The 20,488-nt window shown below is 35.7% G+C and overlaps 1 protein-coding gene across 1 annotated transcript in view; it reads left to right on the top strand.

Moving 5' to 3' along the window:
* Window positions 1-18,066, top strand: part of LOC132555348 (uncharacterized) — a 29,741-nt gene extending 11,675 nt beyond the window's left edge. The window contains exons 4-12 of the mRNA XM_060219699.1: window positions 1,740-1,909; window positions 2,071-2,211; window positions 4,236-4,304; window positions 5,063-5,302; window positions 6,888-7,044; window positions 10,271-10,431; window positions 12,420-12,576; window positions 16,653-16,813; window positions 17,804-18,066. Coding sequence (XP_060075682.1) covers window positions 1,740-1,909; window positions 2,071-2,211; window positions 4,236-4,304; window positions 5,063-5,302; window positions 6,888-7,044; window positions 10,271-10,431; window positions 12,420-12,576; window positions 16,653-16,813; window positions 17,804-18,066 — 1,519 coding nt within the window. The remainder of the gene's footprint in view (window positions 1-1,739; window positions 1,910-2,070; window positions 2,212-4,235; window positions 4,305-5,062; window positions 5,303-6,887; window positions 7,045-10,270; window positions 10,432-12,419; window positions 12,577-16,652; window positions 16,814-17,803) is intronic.
* Window positions 18,067-20,488: the final 2,422 nt, after the last annotated feature.

Genomic DNA, 20,488 nt, shown 5'->3' with positions numbered 1-20,488 from the left:
ACCACTTTGAAACACCAAAATACCGACAGATAATCCATATCAAAACACCGACAGATATACCATATCAAAACACCAAAATACCGACATATAAACCATATCAAAACATCGACAGATAAACCATACCAAAACTCCAAAATACCGCCAGATAAACCATATCAAAACACCGACAGATATACCATATAAAAACACGGACAGATAACCATATAAAAACACCAAAACACCGACAGATAAACCATACCAAAACTCCAAAATACCGACAGATAAACCATATCAAAACATCAAAATACAGACAGATAAACCATATCAAAACACCAAAATACCGACAGATAAACCATATCAAAACACCGACACGTAAACCAAATAAAAAAACCAAAATACCGACAAATAATCCATATAAAAACACCGACAGATAACCATATAAAAACACCAAAATACCGACAGATAAACCATATCAAAATACCGACACCTAAACCATATCAAAACACCAAAATACCAGCAGATAAACCATATCAAAACACCAAAATACCGACAGATAAACCATATCAAAACACCAAAATACCGACAGATAAACCATATCAAAATACCGACACCTAAACCATATCAAAACACCAAAATACCGGCAGATGAACCATATCAAAACCCCAAAATACAGACAGATAAACCATATCAAAACTCCAAAATACCGAAAGATAAACCATATCAAAACACCAACACATAAACGAAATAAAAACACCAAAATACCGACAGATAATCCATATAAAAATACCGACAGATAAACCATATCAAAACACCAAAATACCGGCAGATAAACCATATCAACCATATCAAAACACCAAAATACAGACATATCAATGATATCAAAACATCAAAACAACGACATATCAACCATATCAAAATACCGATATAAAAACCATATTAAAACACCAAAATACCGACAGATAAAACCATATCAAAACACCAAAATACCGGCAGATGAACCATAGGAACTTTATGTTATTAAACCTATTGAGGAGCCAACTGAATTTGTAAATTCCATGGTTATTGTACACAAAAGCAATGGAAAATTGCGCGTTTGGGTGGACCCCAGAAACTTGAATAGGGCAATATGTAGAGAACATTTCAATTTACCCACTCGTGAAGAAATTATGGCGAAGTTTGCTGGTGCAACAGTCTTTTCAAAGCTTGACGCTTCAAGCGGATTTTGGCAACTACAACTTGAGGAAGAAAAGTTCTAAATTATGTGCCTTAAATACCCCGTTTGGTCGGTTTCTTCGTTTAACATTCGGAATCTCCTGTGGACCAGAGATCTTACATAGAACTATACACCTTTTGTATGAGAACATGAGGGGCGTAGATACATCCATGGACGATATCAAAGTATGTGGGTAGGGGGGGGGGGGGGTTGATCAGGCAGACCACAACAGAAACTTGCGAAACGTGTTAGATAAAACGAGAGAAGCTGGGTTGAAACTTCAGCGTGAGAAATGTGAAATTTCTCGGAGATCGAGTCACAAAGAATGGTGTGAAGCCTGACCTCGGAAAGGTCAAAGCTATTCAAAATATGGAAACCCAAGTGCAAAAACGATATTCAACATTTTCTAGATATTGGCGCGCTTCATAAAAGACTTGTCGACGCATACTGCACTATTGAAAAGCTTGCTAGATAAGAAAAACTGTTAAGAATGGACAGATGCCCATCAGAATTCGTTTGAGAATTAGAAAGAAATTGTCTCAAACAGTCCAGTACTTCTGAACTACGACCCCACAAAGTTGATCAGGATTTCTGCAGACGCAAGTCAGAAAGGACTTGGCGCAGTACTTCTACAAAAGCACAACACCGAGTGGCTCCCTGTCGCGTATGCATCACGGGCATTGACGGACACAGAATCCCAATACGCATCGATTGAGCGTGAGGCATTGGCTGTTACATTTGCGCGTGAAAGCTTTCACCAGTATGTGTACGGAGCAGTCAACAACCGAGAATGACGTTGAGGTATATGTTGACGGAGTCATGGCAAATATTCAAGTCGCTCATTAGCTTAAAAATCACCATAATGTATGAATGGCCAGAGAGTCGAAGTGATTGTTCCTATGAGATACGACCATTTTGGAACTATCGAGATGAACTTTTAGTATTCAAGGGATCCAGAGTTGTAATTCCTAAGAATCTCAGGAAAGAGATGCTACAGGAAATACATGCTGGACATTTAGGTATGAGCAAATGTAAACAAAAGCACGCGAAGTGTTATTTTGGCCTGGCATGACTGAGGACATAGAGAATTTGGTGAAAACTTGTGAACCATGTCAAGTTTACCAGAAACAATAGATAGCTGAACCATTGTTGTCACACCCAATACCGTCAAGACCATGTTTGAACTGGATAGAAACCCGTATATTGTTGTCGTAGACGCCTTTTCTGGCTACCCTTAGGTAGTACGACTAACCAATCAAACCTCAACAGCTGTGATCCAAGTCATGAAAACTACCTTTGCAAGGTATGGCATACCTGAACAGGTATTGAGTGATAATGACCCTTGTTATAGTAGCAAGGAGTTTTATAAATTCTCGGTGGAATGGAATTTTCAACACGTGACCAGTTGTCCAGGATACCCGAAATCCAATGGTATGGCTGAACGAGCAGATCAAACAATGAAATCCATTATTCGCAAATGTAAACAAACCAACCAAGACCTACACATAGGATTATTGGAATTTGAATCATTTAAAAATATTCATCATTTTGTCATATTGTGTGCTTTACTAGTCAGTTTACGTTGAATTATTGTTAAAGTAGTTCAACAATGTTAGTTATTGTACATCTATTGACTGATTAGAGGCCATGTTTGATATTGTTAATAACATTGATTTTAACTTGAAAAAAGGGAGATGTAATGACATGAACTAATTAATAACTGCTCCCCAGCAACTTCCGCTTCCGGAATAGTCAACATGGATGCCACACATGTCAACAACATGTCAATACATTTACATCAGTCTTTAAAACGGTCTTGTTGATTTATTGCAGAAAAGAAGTTAGTTTTTTGCCTAGAGAAGAGGAATTTTACTTCCAAATTATCCAAAAGATAATAGAACTATGATAGAAAAACAAAAAGTTATTTAAGAGAATGTTAAACATGATAACGTGTATGAGGAGAATCAACCGGGTGGTCGGGTTGCGCAGTGGTAACGCACTCGCCGTCCAGTGTTCGATTCCTGGAACGGACGTGAAAAGGTAAGGGTCACCTGCCAGACCAGGTGGGTTTTCCCCGGGTAATCCGGTTTCCTCCCACAATATGACCCTCGCGCGCTTTCATCTGGGCCTGAAGCTATCGGCAACTACATTGAAAAGTAGGTGGAGCTTCTAAGTCAGTGGATGAAAGGAGCGTTTAGATTGGCTTAGTGTGGGAAATCATTCCTTTTCGAACAAATTTCTGCAGGGCTTTGTTTTTGTTGAATTTCATTGATATTGCGATAATCACAACCCTTTTAAACTCAGATTATTTTAGAATGGGGATAATATGCTTGGTCTTTATGCATATACTGGAGAATATATCATGAATTCTAAACTTAAAACCAAAACCCATGCTCTAATTTCCAGTGTAAAAGTATCCCTCTAACTCCATCTATTTGTTACCTCGGTTTTATCTAAAAAGGGCTGTGGAAATTAGTGATAAAATGCATGATATTTATAACTTTAGATTTTAAATGCTTTTGATTTTTTCTGTTCGTTACCGTACAAATTAGGTATCAATAAACACTGTACAGACACATGACTCTTTCATTTGTTTTGACAGTGGTAATCGGTGGTGTAACAGTAGAATATGGGCGATAACAAATTACAACATGCACTCAGATAGTAACAGAGATTTCAGACAAATAAAGAAGTTATGCGTTTCATATTCTGAAGAATTTACAGTATAAGATATTAATTAAAACTAGTAAAAGATCCTACATTTATTCATTGTGGCTAAAACACAGAATGTTGCTGTACGAATGGAACTGTTTAAGTTCTCAAAAGCACAAATAGTAAAATTACAAATACTGAGTTTTGAATGTTTTAGGTCTAAATGCGTGATATCCATATTCGAATGTAGAATGTCGTATGGCAAGCAGTCGGACTTTCATGCTAATTATGAATTTCTCTAGTCTTACTCCGCGTGCTGAAATAAATTTCAGTCTCTTCTTTAATCTTGATATTATTATTTTTTTTTTTTTTTTTTTTTCATTTTAAACAGGTGGTGGACATGGTCAAGTGGCACATACACATTACACACCGGAAATAAAAACGACACAGTCTGTTGTTCGTAAGTTTCTGTGTTACTTAGCAACTACCGAAGATTTCAGGCTACACAGGAAACTAAAACGTCAAATACACATTGAGTCTGAACTATTCATGGATATGCCTTTGACGGTCAGCAGCTAACATAATTATCCCCCGCTTTCAGCGAAACGGGGGATATTAATTTGGGTTCGTCCGTTCGTCCGTCCATCCGTCCGTCTGTCACACTTTCGTTTGTGTTCTAGCTTCCCGAAATATCATTCAATTTGGTGAAACTTGGTCAGCAGATGCATCTTGGGGTCATTAAGACTGAGTTTGACTATCAGTGTCATCTGTTAATAATTATGCATACAAATGAGGTATCCTTTGTTTTTTATTGGTCGGTCACTTTTTGTGCTCTAACTTTCCTAAATATAATCTGATTTAGATGTAACTTGAAGTCCCACAAATATTATCAGTTTATTATTAAACTTAGCACCAGAGTTATCATCCATATATTTATAAAGAAAAACAATCTTTTAACTGGTATATTTCTTTTCCAATTATTTTCAAACATATAATGCAGCAGGTATCGGTACTGGAATACAATATATACAAGACTGGAGGGCTACCTTCTACTCTTGTATTTGCAAAAGGGGCTCGTTTAATGTTGACAAAAAAATGATAAAGCGGATCATTTAGTAAATAGTGTAATAGGCACAGTCGTTGATTATAACATACCACCAAATGACCAATTAAGTGGGAAAATTTACTTAAAATTTGAAAATGATCTCATTGGGAAAGCAAAGAAAAAGGATTCGCCACTCCATCTGAGGAATGCGGTAGCAGTGGAGTCTATTGCTGGGAAGTTTATGCTGGCATCAAACTGCTCAGTGCCTGTAAAAAGGCGTATGTTTCCTTTAGTTCTGGCTTATAGATTGACAGCACACAAATCTCAGGGAAGCACCTACCAGTTCATGGTTGCAAACTTTGCCAAGCCAAAACGATTCCCAACACCTCAAGGCCTTGCAAATACCATACTCAGTAGGGCAACATCAAGGGAAGGAATTCAGTATTTTTTTTTTTTTTTTTTTTTGTGAAACAGACATAAAAATCCACCAATAAGCAGCATCTGAAATGACACGCATGAAAATGGAATCCTGTCTCTCCTGGGTGCTTCCACTGAAAAGGACTGCAGGTACACACATTGGACATATTAACATCAGGTCACTTAATAAGCATGCAGAAGATATGAGACGAAATGAAAAATTACAAATTCTCAAAATTATCTGTATGTCAGAGACGCATGTTCATCTTTCAAACACACACAACAACATTGATGGATACAGCCATTATTCCAAACTAACAAAGCATGGATTAGTATTTTATTTTGCAGATTCTCTTTCTGTTGGTGTTATAATTGCACATTCACATGATCTCTGTCAGGTTTTAGCTGTCAGCATCCATTCACTGAATCCTCCAACCACCATAGCAGTCCCGTACCGACCGTCAGCAAGTTCTATATCAGAATTTTTCGGCCATGTTGATAGAACTATTCAGTTCCCCGCTTCACAACTTCTTTTTGGTGACTTCAATATGGATCAAAATTTTCCATCTTTCCAGGACCTTCTTAAACAGCATAGACTTACCAATCATGATATTTTGTGGACTGCTATACCTGCTGATGACCATTGATCTGCTTAGCACCAATATAGTTACTTATATGCAAGTTTTCTTCAATTAGCTCACTTTATTGGTTAATATTTGATATGTCCAATAAAACATCTACTCTCTATAATCCTTTACATCTTTCTTTGGCTTTAAAGCAATACACCATAGCTCAAGAGAATATATCATTCTATATAGCATTATGACATGTTTATTCCTAACCTTTAAAATGTATACTTACAATATGTTTGGAAAGCGGGGGATATAAATTCCATGACTTTGGATGTTGAGTCTTGTGTTTGGGAATCAGTTTTGTGTAAATGGCCGGTTTAGATCCCCTGAGGCTAGTGGGACGGGGCCCAATAAGGCAAATGGAGCAGACTATTTAAAATCCTACTCCACCTGTAGGAATGATTGAATCTACCTAATTTGCCTTGTAGCATACCTGGATGAAGGGAGATCAGTTTTGTATAAACGAAGAGTCTCAGTCCCATGGGGCGGATGGGGCCCAAAAGGACAACTTCTTTTAAATCATTCTTCATATGTGGAAATGATTGGGCTATTTGTTATCATTTTGCCCGAAACATGCATAGGTGAAGGGAGTTAATTTTGTATGGACAGTGTTTCGACCACCTGGACAGGAGGGGGGCATTAGTAGAAAGACAGCAATTGTTTGAAATCCTACTTCTGTTATAATAATTCAATTTTGTGCTGATTATAATAAATACTTTTCCTTCAATCTAAATTGATCAATTTTAGCAAAGTAAACCATGTAAGCAAGACAGAGGCTGTATAAGACTCTTTTATTTCTTTATGGAGACTTGAACATATAACTTTGATGAACTAGTTTGTAAATGTTGCTGGTTTAGAAAATGACAGACTTTTTTTAACAGATGTGTGTCTGTCGTCAAAGAGTTTGTACTTGTCACTACTATGTCTCATAATTTACTCTGTCTTGTAGACTTGATGCATGTGACATTGATGTCTAATTCCGGACCAAATTCGCACGATGGCATTTTGTTAATCAATACCAACGGTATTGATCACGTGGTTTGTGCAGACAGATGGACAAACGAAAACAGTCGAGTAGTATGTAGAACGATTGGAACCACTCAAGGGTTTGTTATCTTTCTGATATTTCTGTAGCAATGGAATGGTTAACCAAAAGCAATTAATTTGCGCAATATTTTAAATAGTATTTCCAAGATTCCTTCGTCATTTGTCCAAATTCAAATTCAATGAAAATCGGGAAAAATGTAAACAAAGTTAGATTTGCACGCAGACCATATCAACTTACGAGGTGCATGAGACAATGTGTCTCGGAAGGGAAATCATCTTCTACGTCACCGAAGATACCCACGATGTTAGTTATCAAACAAGTCCAACATCATATTGCAAAAGTAAATGGAATTTAAACGAAGTCTTCATAACTACCGTTCAGTTTGTCTGTAATGTTCATCGCACGTGTTGTTAGATTTGATAAGCCTTCGACGTCTTGCACGAAAATCTTGATATTGGGAACAAACTCTATAAATCAACTGCGAAATGTGTCAGTTGGAGGCAGGAAAATTGCTACTTACAAATGTGAAATGAACAATTGAGAAATTTAAATCATCACGCATATCGTACAACTTTGTTCAAAGCTGATATTTTTGGTCAATGAATTTGTTATTGTTAGGCATAATAATATACCTAAAAGAGATTTTGAACGGAAAGGTATTTGTGACCTGTTTTGTAAATTCAGCTTCGCTATAAACAAAGTCAAGCCAAGTCATTAGAGGGACACTTTTCGCCAATAGGTTTGTTTTTAATCTGTTGGAGAATCATATCACCAAACTAGAGTCTTTAAGACCTCTTTGAATTATTTTAAATTGTTTCCCTGTCGTTATTATCCTTTCATGTTTTCCCCATTTTTATTGCATTTTAGTCTTTGAAAATTGATGAATGATAATCACAAAAACCATGCTTCATTATTTTGCTATGTTAAAAAAACTAACTAATCATGTGCTGGTTAATCAACATTTCTAAAGCTACACCCGTTTCAAATAAAAGTCCTACTTCATTTGTATTGAATAAATATGCTTTATTGGTGGCTCGAAAAAGATCATTTACAACCACCTAGGGCTGTCTACATATCACGATTGAAGTGTAAGGTGCGGTCTCCATGTATCGGAAATCAGCTGATGGTTTCATTGTCGATATTTTCTATGTCTTTGTAAATCTGATGGTTTCAATGTCTATGTATTATATATCTTTGTAAATCTTATGGATTCAATGTCTATGTATTGGATGTTTTTCTAAATCTGATGGTTTCAATGTCTATGTATTATATATCTTTGTAAATCTGATGGTTTCAATGTCTATGTATTATATATCTTTGTAAATCTGATGGTTTCAATTTGATGTATTATATATCTTTGTAAATCTGATAGTTACAATGTCTATGTATTGGATGTTTTTGTAAATATGATGGTATCAATCTCGATATATTGGATGTTTTTGTAAATATGATGGTATCAATCTCGATATATTGGATGTTTTTGTAAATCTGATGGTTTCAATGTCGATATATTGGATGTTTTTGTAATTCTGATGATTTCAATCTCGATTTTTTGGATGTTTTTGTAAATCTGATGGTTTCAATGTCTATGTATTATATATCTTTGTAAATCTTATGGTTTCAACGTCGATGTATCGGATGTTTTTGTAAATCTGATGGTTTCAATGTCGATATATTGGATGTTTTTGTAAATCTGATGTTTTCAATATCAATTTAATGGATGATTTTTGTAAATTTAATGGTTTCAATGTCTATGAATTGGATGTTTTTTAAATCTAACGATTTTAATCTCGATGTTTTGGATGTTTTTGTAAGTCTGATGGTATCAATCTCGATATATTGGATGTTTTTGTAAATCTGATCGGTTTCAATGTCGATGCTTTGGATGTTATTTGTAAATCTGATGGTTTCAATGTCGATGTATTGGATGTTATTTGTAAATCTGATGGTTTCAATGTCGATATATTGGATGTTTTTTAAATCTCATGGTTTCAATGTCGATGTTTTGGATGTTTTTGTAAATATAATGGTCTTAATGGCCATCTTTTCTACGTCTTTGTAAATCTGATGGTTTCAATGTCGATGTATTAGATGTTTTTGTAAATCCGATGATTTCAATGTCGATGTATTGGATGTTTTTGTAAATCCGATGGTTTCAGTGCCGATGTATTGGATGTTTTTGTAAATCTGATGATTTCAATGTCGATGTATTGGATGTTTTTGTAAATCCGATGATTTCAATGTCGATGTATTGGATGTTTTTGTAAATCCGATGGTTTCAGTGCCGATGTATTGGATGTTTTTGTAAATCTGATGGTTTCAATATCGATCTATTGGATGTTTTTGTAAATCCGATGATTTCAATGTCGATGTATTGGATGTTTTTGTAAATCCGATGGTTTCAGTGCCGATATATTGGATGTTTTTGTAAATCTGATGGTTTCAATATCGATATATTGGATGTTTTTGTGAATCTGATGGTTTCAATGTGTGTGTGTGTGGTGGTGTGTAAGGGTGTGTTTGTGTGTGTGGTGTGTGGTGGTTGTGGTGGTGGTGGTGGTGGTGTGTGTGTGTGTGTGTGGTGTGGTTGTTTATTTGTGTGTGTGTGTGGTGGTGGTGGTTGTGTGTGTGTGGTGTGTGTGTGGTGCCTGTGGTGGTGTCTGTGGTGGTTATGGTGTGCCTGTGGCTGTAAATAGAGATCTGGAGAGCTAGGCCACATTCTAAACTCACTTTAATCAGAAGTCCTTAGGTTACCGATACAAACACAATGGCAAATATATACTTATTGCCGATGTTCGTTTGTGTATCTGTGATTGCTTCACATCCCTGTCACATGAGATTACAATCCTTGGTCAGAGATAACAGATTTACCAGGAGACAATGAAAACTGCATAGCATTTTTCTAAAATATATGATACTGTTAACCGACTTCAATTCTGAAGTTGATGATATTGTGTGACTTATCATTGTAACCGTGTAAAAATGATCAAGAAAATATCATCATGTAAAAAAAATCAACATCCAGACTAAAACAATACAAAAATAGGGCAAAATAGGATAAAAAGAAATATTTACGAGAAGGCTTCTGATTAAGTATCAGGAGAATAAGACCTGGTGTCACGGAAGATAAAGAGTCGAGCTTTAGAATAACTAATACATGCAGAAATTTCAAATGATCTTATCAAGACAACATCAGGTTTTGAAGTCTCCACTTACAGACCTTTTAATACCTACGAACACTCTGTCAACTGTATGATAAATAACTGTGTCACTGTCTCATACAGGTACGTGGCGACACATAGGGAAGTCCAGGACTTTGGAGTACCCGTGTTGAATGCCCAAATCATATGTAGTGGACAGGAAGTTGACTTATCCATCTGTCCTCGATACAGACATACAACCTGCCTTAATGATCACATCATACACGTTACGTGTTCACCCTCAGGTCAGCATTGATAAAAACATAATGAATAAATTGAAAAATCTAGGTAAGTATTTGACACATATTTCGGTATTAGAGGAAATAGGGCAGGTGTAGATAAACATGATTATGATATATAGGCAACATAGTAAAATATTGGCCACTGAAAGGTGATGTCCATACAAAATTACCAAAACGTTTGCACATAGTCCAACATAAGTGTCCAATGGGTTTTCCAAATGAGTTACCGGAAGGCCAGTAGATTCCGTCATCTTGCAATGCATGTTATGAATATTATAGAACTTTAATGTAACTAATAGTAGTAACTGCACAAAACATTGATTATACATTAAACAATATATACAGCCCATTGCTTTAATCACACAGAAATGCAATCGAAATCGGACGTTATACACTTCAAAACCCTTCATATATAATATATATATTGCTGCTAACTTTCGTATATCAGTATCCAGTAACGTCATGTCCTCGATATAGATATAATTATCAGATAATGTCAGCCTGGAGAGGAAGGAAACGACAAACGGGATGTATAATTATCTAGGTATTGAGACAATTTTTTTTGCGTATTGTTTAATGTAGATAATACGTGTATTCTGATTTAATCATCAACAACAATGTAATGCCACTCAATGACTGAAAAATTGCTTTATTATTGCTAGAAATAAGCACATTTACTTATATTTTAACCACCTTCCCATTTCGTTCATTTCTTTTATAATTGATTTCAAGTTGGTTTTTTGTGTGCATATGGGGTTTAACTCATGGTAATGGCTATGAGAATATAACGTTAAACACTTTAGTACATTGTATGTAAGCTATTTCATTGCAGATTTGGCATAGCATGGCAAAAAGATAACGTATGGCTTAACGACATCAAAATTTTAAAAGGGTGTAAAACAAAGTTGTTGCCAAAGAGATTAGATATGACACGTCTTTTTTCTTCTGATTAAATAGAACATTGTGAATGCATTCTATTTGGCACTGCAGCTTCAACTCCGACAACCACTAAAACAACTGCTCAGACAACCACTCTATCGCCAACCACCACTTCAAGTACTACAACCACTAAGAAATCAATAACTACTTCATCGACTACCACAGTTCCGTCCACCACTGAGACAACTACCACGACAACTGCCACAACAACTCCATCCACAACAACTCCGACTTTCAGTATGACTCCCACTTCAACACAACCAACTACAAGTACTGCTATAATCGATATATTACTCTTCATTCAAATAGTTTAACATATATGTGATATTTCGTTAAAATTTACTTACAATATGTTTGGAAAGCGGGGGCTATAAATACTATGACTTGTGTTTGGGAATCAGTTTTGTGTAAATGGCCGGTTTAGATCCCCAGAGACTAGTGGGACGGGGCCCAATAAGGCAAATGGAGCAGACTATTTAAAATCCTACTCCACCTGTAGGAATGATTGAGTCTACCTAATTTGCCTTGTAGCATACCTGGATGAAGGGAGATCAGTTTTGTATAAACGAAGAGTCTCAGTCCCATGGGGCGGATGGGGCCCAAAAGGACAACTTCTTTTAAATCATTCTTCATATGTGGAAATGATTGGACTATTTGTTATCATTTTGCCCGAAACATGCATAGGTGAAGGGAGTTAATTTTGTATGGACAGTGTTTCGACCACCTGGACAGGAGGGGGGCATTAGTAGAAAGACAGCAATTGTTTGAAATCCTACTTCTGTTATAATAATTCAATTTTGTGCTGATTATAATAAATACTTTTCCTTCAATCTAAATTGATCAATTTTAGCAAAGTAAACCATGTAAGCAAGACAGAGGCTGTATAAGACTCTTTTATTTCTTTATGGAGACTTGAACATATAACTTTGATGAACTAGTTTGTAAATGTTGCTGGTTTAGAAAATGACAGACTTTTTTTAACAGATGTGTGTCTGTCGTCAAAGAGTTTGTACTTGTCACTACTATGTCTCATAATTTACTCTGTCTTGTAGACTTGATGCATGTGACATTGATGTCTAATTCCGGACCAAATTCGCACGATGGCATTTTGTTAATCAATACCAACGGTATTGATCACGTGGTTTGTGCAGACAGATGGACAAACGAAAACAGTCGAGTAGTATGTAGAACGATTGGAACCACTCAAGGGTTTGTTATCTTTCTGATATTTCTGTAGCAATGGAATGGTTAACCAAAAGCAATTAATTTGCGCAATATTTTAAATAGTATTTCCAAGATTCCTTCGTCATTTGTCCAAATTCAAATTCAATGAAAATCGGGAAAAATGTAAACAAAGTTAGATTTGCACGCAGACCATATCAACTTACGAGGTGCATGAGACAATGTGTCTCGGAAGGGAAATCATCTTCTACGTCACCGAAGATACCCACGATGTTAGTTATCAAACAAGTCCAACATCATATTGCAAAAGTAAATGGAATTTAAACGAAGTCTTCATAACTACCGTTCAGTTTGTCTGTAATGTTCATCGCACGTGTTGTTAGATTTGATAAGCCTTCGACGTCTTGCACGAAAATCTTGATATTGGGAACAAACTCTATAAATCAACTGCGAAATGTGTCAGTTGGAGGCAGGAAAATTGCTACTTACAAATGTGAAATGAACAATTGAGAAATTTAAATCATCACGCATATCGTACAACTTTGTTCAAAGCTGATATTTTTGGTCAATGAATTTGTTATTGTTAGGCATAATAATATACCTAAAAGAGATTTTGAACGGAAAGGTATTTGTGACCTGTTTTGTAAATTCAGCTTCGCTATAAACAAAGTCAAGCCAAGTCATTAGAGGGACACTTTTCGCCAATAGGTTTGTTTTTAATCTGTTGGAGAATCATATCACCAAACTAGAGTCTTTAAGACCTCTTTGAATTATTTTAAATTGTTTCCCTGTCGTTATTATCCTTTCATGTTTTCCCCATTTTTATTGCATTTTAGTCTTTGAAAATTGATGAATGATAATCACAAAAACCATGCTTCATTATTTTGCTATGTTAAAAAAACTAACTAATCATGTGCTGGTTAATCAACATTTCTAAAGCTACACCCGTTTCAAATAAAAGTCCTACTTCATTTGTATTGAATAAATATGCTTTATTGGTGGCTCGAAAAAGATCATTTACAACCACCTAGGGCTGTCTACATATCACGATTGAAGTGTAAGGTGCGGTCTCCATGTATCGGAAATCAGCTGATGGTTTCATTGTCGATATTTTCTATGTCTTTGTAAATCTGATGGTTTCAATGTCTATGTATTATATATCTTTGTAAATCTTATGGATTCAATGTCTATGTATTGGATGTTTTTCTAAATTTGATGGTTTCAGTGTCGATATTTTCTATGTCTTTGTAAATCTGATAGTTACAATGTCTATGTATTGGATGCTTTTGTAAATCTGACGATTTCAATCTCGATGTTTTGGATGTTTTGGATGTTTTTGTAAATCTGATGGTTTCAATGTCGATATTTTCTATGTCTTTGTAAATCTGATAGTTACAATGTCGATGTTTTGGATGTTTTTGTAAATCTGATGATTTCAATCTCGGATTTTTTTGTAAATTTGATGGTTTCAATGTCGATGTTTTGGATGCTTTCGTAAACTTAATAATTTCAATGTCGATGTATTGGATGTTTTTGTAAATCTCAAGGTTTCAATGTCGATGTATTGGATGTTTTTGTAAATCTGATGGTTTCAATGTCGATATATTGGATGCTTTCGTAAACTTAATAATTTCAATGTCGATGTATTGGATATTTTTGTAAATCTCATGGTTTCATTGTCGATGTATTGCGGCTTTTTTTGTAAATATGATGGTTTCAATGTCGATATATTGGATGTTTTTGTAAATCTCAAGGTTTCAATGTCGATGTTTTGGATGTTTTTGTAAATATCATGGTTTCAATGTCGATGTATTGTGTCTTTTGTTGTAAATATGATGGTTTCAATGTCGATATATTGGACGTTGTTGTTGATCTGGTGGTTTTAATGTCGATATTTTCTACGTCTTTGTAAATCTGATGGTTTCAATGTCGATGTATCGGATGTTTTTGTAAATCTGATGATTTCAATGTCGATGTTTTGGATGTTTTTTGTAAATCTGATGGTTTCAATGTCGATGTATTGGATGTTTTTGTAAATCTCATGATTTCAATGTCGATGTATTGGGGCCTTTTTTTAATATGATGGTTTCAATGTCGATATATTGGATGTTTTTGTTGATCTGGTGGCTGTAATGTCGATATTTTCTACGTCTTTGTAAATCTGATGGTTTCAATGTCTATGTATTGGATGTTTTTGTAAATTTCAAGGTTTCAATGTCGATGTATTGGATGTTTTTGTAAATCTCATGGTTTCAATGTCTACGTATCGGATGTTTTTGTAAATCTCATGGCTTCAATCTCGATGTTTTGGATGTTTTTTGTAAATCTGATGGTTTCAAACCCGATATATTAAATGTTTTTGTAAATTTGGTGATATCAATGTCGATGTTTTAGATGTTTTTTGTAAATATGATGGTTTCAATATCGATATATTGGATGTTTTTATAAATATGATGGTTTCAGTTTCGATGTATTGGATGTTTTTGTAAATTTGATAGTTTTAATGTCGATGTTTTCTAAGTCTATGTAAATCTGATGGTTTCAATGTCGATATTTTCTACGTCTTTGTAAATCTGATGGTTTAAATGTCGATGTATTCTCTGTCTTTGTAAATTTGATGATTTCAATGTGGATACATCGGATGTTTATGTAAATCTGGTGGTTTCAATGTCGATGTATAGAATGTTTTTGGAAATCTGGTGGTTTCAATGTCGATGCATTGGATATTTTTTGTAAATCTGATGGTTTCAATGTCGATACATTTTTTTTATAAATTTGTCGTCGATATTTTTTATAACTGAAGGTTACATTGGCAATATAATCGATGTTTGTAAAGTTGTTTGTTTTATTAAGTAGAAACCTTTTATTTTGTTGATGAGATCTGCTGGATCACGAGGTTAATTATAGACAATTTACTGACTGCTCCACTGGATAAAGTTAATAATTATGTCTGCGATTTGTTTCTTTTAGAAATAAAATCGTGGAAATAGTAAGACACAAGCAATAACCTTGTATGGTGTGTGGTGGTGTGTCTGTGTGTGTGTGGTGTGTTGTGTTGGTAGTGGTGGTGTGTGTGTGTGTGTGGTGATGTGTGTGTTGTGGTGTGTGGTTGTGTGTGTGTGTGTGGTGTGTGGTGGTGTGTGTGTTGTGGTGTGTGGTGGTGGTGTGTGTGTTTGGTGTGTTGTGGTGGTGGTGGTGTGTGTGTGGTTTGTGTGTGTGGTGTGTGTGAGTGTGGTGTGAGTGTGTGTGGTGTGTGGTGGTGGTGGTGTGTGTGAGTGTGGTGTGAGTGTGTGTGTGTGGTGTGAGTGTGATGTGAGCGTGTGTGGTGTGTGTGTGTGGTGGTGGTGTGTGTGAGTATGGTGTGAAATTGTGTGTGGTGTGTGTGGGGGGGTGTGTGGTGGTGTGTGTGTGGCGTGTGTTGTGGTGTGTGAGGGTGTGTGTGTGAGGGTGTGTGGTGTGTGTGTGTGTGGTAGTGTGTGGCGTGTGGTGGTGTGTCTGTGTGTGGTTGTATGTCTGCGTGTGTGTGGTGTATGTAGTGTGTGTGGTGATGTGTGTTGGTGGTGGTGGTGTGTGTGGTGTGTGTGTGCGGTGCTTGTGGTGGTGTCTATGGTGATGTGGTGTGTGTGGTGGTGGTGGTGTTCCTGTGAGTGTGAAATTGTGACAAATTGATGACAATACTAAAGTGGGAAATATCAGTGAGTGTAGACGCCTTAAAGCAATGCGCCCAAAGGCTGTAAATAGAGATCTGGAGAGCTAGGCCACATTCTAAACTCACTTTAATCAGAAGTCCTTAGGTTATCGATACAAACACAATGGCAAATAGATACTTATTGCCGATGTTCGTTTGTGTATCTGTGATTGCTTCACATCCCTGTCACATGAGATTACAATCCTTGGTCAGAGATAACAAACTTACCAGGAGACAATGAAAACTGCATAGCATTTTTCTAAAATATATGATACTGTTAACCGACTTCAATTCTGAAGTTGATGATATTGTGTGACTTATCATTGTAACCGTGTGTCTCCACTTACAGACCTTTTAATACCTACGAACACTCTGTCAACTGTATGATAAATAACTGTGTCACTGTCTCATACAGGTACGTGGCGACACATAGGGAAGTCCAGGACTTTGGAGTACCCGTGTTGAATGCCCAAATCATATGTAGTGGACAGGAAGTTGACTTATCCATCTGTCCTCGATACAGACATACAACCTGCCTTAATGATCACATCATACACGTTACGTGTTCACCCTCAGGTCAGCATTGATAAAAACATAATGAATAAATTGAAAAATCTAGGTAAGTATTTGACACATATTTCGGTATTAGAGGAAATAGGGCAGGTGTAGATAAACATGATTATGATATATAGGCAACATAGTAAAATATTGGCCACTGAAAGGTGATGTCCATACAAAATTACCAAAACGTTTGCACATAGTCCAACATAAGTGTCCAATGGGTTTTCCAAATGAGTTACCGGAAGGCCAGTAGATTCCGTCATCTTGCAATGCATGTTATGAATATTATAGAACTTTAATGTAACTAATAGTAGTAACTGCACAAAACATTGATTATACATTAAACAATATATACAGCCCATTGCTTTAATCACACAGAAATGCAATCGAAATCGGACGTTATACACTTCAAAACCCTTCATATATAATATATATATTGCTGCTAACTTTCGTATATCAGTATCCAGTAACGTCATGTCCTCGATATAGATATAATTATCAGATAATGTCAGCCTGGAGAGGAAGGAAACGACAAACGGGATGTATAATTATCTAGGTATTGAGACATTTTTTTTTTTTGCGTATTGTTTAATGTAGATAATACGTGTATTCTGATTTAATCATCAACAACAATGTAATGCCACTCAATGACTGAAAAATTGCTTTATTATTGCTAGAAATAAGCACATTTACTTATATTTTAACCACCTTCCCATTTCGTTCATTTCTTTTATAATTGATTTCAAGTTGGTTTTTTGTGTGCATATGGGGTTTAACTCATGGTAATGGCTATGAGAATATAACGTTAAACACTTTAGTACATTGTATGTAAGCTATTTCATTGCAGATTTGGCATAGCATGGCAAAAAGATAACGTATGGCTTAACGACATCAAAATTTTAAAAGGGTGTAAAACAAAGTTGTTGCCAAAGAGATTAGATATGACACGTCTTTTTTCTTCTGATTAAATAGAACATTGTGAATGCATTCTATTTGGCACTGCAGCTTCAACTCCGACAACCACTAAAACAACTGCTCAGACAACCACTCTATCGCCAACCACCACTTCAAGTACTACAACCACTAAGAAATCAATAACTACTTCATCGACTACCACAGTTCCGTCCACCACTGAGACAACTACCACGACAACTGCCACAACAACTCCATCCACAACAACTCCGACTTTCAGTATGACTCCCACTTCAACACAACCAACTACAAGTACTGCTATAATCGATATATTACTCTTCATTCAAATAGTTTAACATATATGTGATATTTCGTTAAAATTTACTTACAATATGTTTGGAAAGCGGGGGCTATAAATACTATGACTTGTGTTTGGGAATCAGTTTTGTGTAAATGGCCGGTTTAGATCCCCACTTCAACACAACCAACTACAAGTACTGCTATAATCGATATATTAGTCTTTATTCAAATAGTTTAACATATATGTGATATTTCGTCAAAAATTTTGTTCAATTCATGAAAAAAATATTCATTTGTCGTTTCTATTACTCGTGTGGAAACAAAATTTAGTTACATAACTTTAAAACATGTGTCAAAGAAACAGGGAAAACATTTGCCATTATTTGTACTGAACTGAAGATACACTGCAGTAATAATGTAATTCAATAGTATCCTACACAGACGTGTTTATCAGAGAGTTCTGTCGTTGCAGGGCACTGGATAAGCTTCGGAAATGGTACGTCCAACGAATCTGATGTTATAAAGTTTGGTAAATATGTGGAGACTATGCCATGTTTTTATCAATATTAATTATGAAATCATCGCGACAACAAGTCTAGGATATTAGGAGTAATATGCATACACTATAATATACATGCAGTCGAAGGGAGAGTGTGACTTCCTACAAAGTTTGCAGGATAAAAGTGTTACTGTCATTTGAGTTGTCCAGTGTATTTGCGAGGTTGCACCATTGTATTTTGCAGCGGTAACCAATAACACCTCTTCATCGACAGTGACGTCACCATTTTGGATGCCTTTTGGTAAAAGTCTTTATCTATAATACTCCCAACTAGAATTATAGCTTACATATCTGCACCAAATATAAATACTTTCCTGGTTATCGCATATTCAACCAAAATTAGATTCCTGGTAGAGACTTAATGAAGAATGTAATTTTTCATAGTGATAAGTAAACGTCAAACGTCTGATACCGAGTGATAAATACGCCATCTTTAAAGAAGTTTATATTTCTACAGGGTAACCAATGATGATGTTAAGGAGTAAACCAGGACGAATATCTTGACTTTAAAAAAGTAAAATAAAACAACCTTTGTTTCTCATTTGTTTTAGTTTTGGCTTCTCATCTTGAATTAGGTTATTACGACACTGACATCGATATTAAAAGTAACTATATCTATAGACTTGTCTGGATTTCAGACTTTTTTTCAATTATTAAAAAGCAAATAATGAAAAAAATTTAAAAGAAAAAAAAATGATGTAACTAAAATGCAATTAATGAAACTCAGCCATTATGAAAAATAAAGACCCTGATTTGTAAGATCGAGAATGAAAGTAGTTAAAAGTAGAACACGACATTGCTACATCCTGTAGTTTGTTCTCAATGTCATCTCTTTCGGGACACTTGGTCTTATTCTCCTTTTACTTTTTCAGGATTTTGAATTTTGATTCGGATTATGATTCTGTTGACACGTTGATCTTTGTTGTTTTTATCCTCGTCCTTCTTCCAAAATCAGCTAATAGAGGTGACCTAAGTGGAAAGCAGCTCGTGTATACATGACAAAAACGCTGTGACTTTTCATAAAGATAACAAGAATACCAACATATCAACAAAATCTAAACTCAAACTCGATAAATCTGTAGCAAAACAAAAGAAAGATTTACAGAGAGACAAGGAAAATAAAACCTGGCTTTGCTTCATCGACGACACCCGCAATGTAAACCTTGGTCATTCCAAGTGAGTAATGTCACGTTCTCAAATGAGAACAAGGTATCGACAATGGAACCAACATGCAAATGAACAAGAACCAAACACGTTCAGCTTCGTAGCGAACAAAGAATTGAAATATTTTTCAACGAGATCACTATGACGACCGTAAACCTTACACATTATTTTCAACAACCTACATCTTTTGAAACCCTGTGTTACGATTTTGTCCGTCAGTTGACGACTTCTTGCACGAAAATCGCGTGATAATGGGAACGGGCCCTTGAATATCGAATCAACTGTGACATGTAAATACCATAGGATGGAGATGTAGGATTATCGATGACCAGAAATGGAAAATTCACAATATGGAAATAGATATTATCACGTTTATCTTGCAGTTTGATGGAACGCTGTCCATGTTGGTTTCTTATTGGAATAGATCTAGATAAGCAGCTAATGTAGAAGAGTTTGTCGTGCCTTTGATTTCTGATATGTTGGACAATTACGATGGACATGTTTTCAAAAAATCTTGTTATTTAAAGACAAGACGCTATCAATATATCTGAAAGTGAAATTAAACGACTAAGCAAGGTCTTTGTGATATGTTGTGATAAGCAACAATTTCAGTCTCGTGTGGAAACAAAACAAGTCAGGCAACAGAAGGGCAGCGCTAGTTCCATAGGTATGCCAAATTTAGAAAATTAGAGTTAAATACAGTAGAGGTCAATAATCAATAACTTCCTCAGACAGCAGTTTCGTCTGGGACTCGT

Source organism: Ylistrum balloti, unplaced genomic scaffold (genome assembly GCF_031769215.1).
Source record: "Ylistrum balloti isolate Yb309-2 unplaced genomic scaffold, AGI_CSIRO_Ybal_v1 Utg370474, whole genome shotgun sequence".
NCBI lineage: Eukaryota > Metazoa > Mollusca > Bivalvia > Pectinida > Pectinidae > Ylistrum > Ylistrum balloti.
Note: the sequence above shows the minus strand (reverse complement) of the source record. Positions and strands in the feature narration are given on the sequence as shown.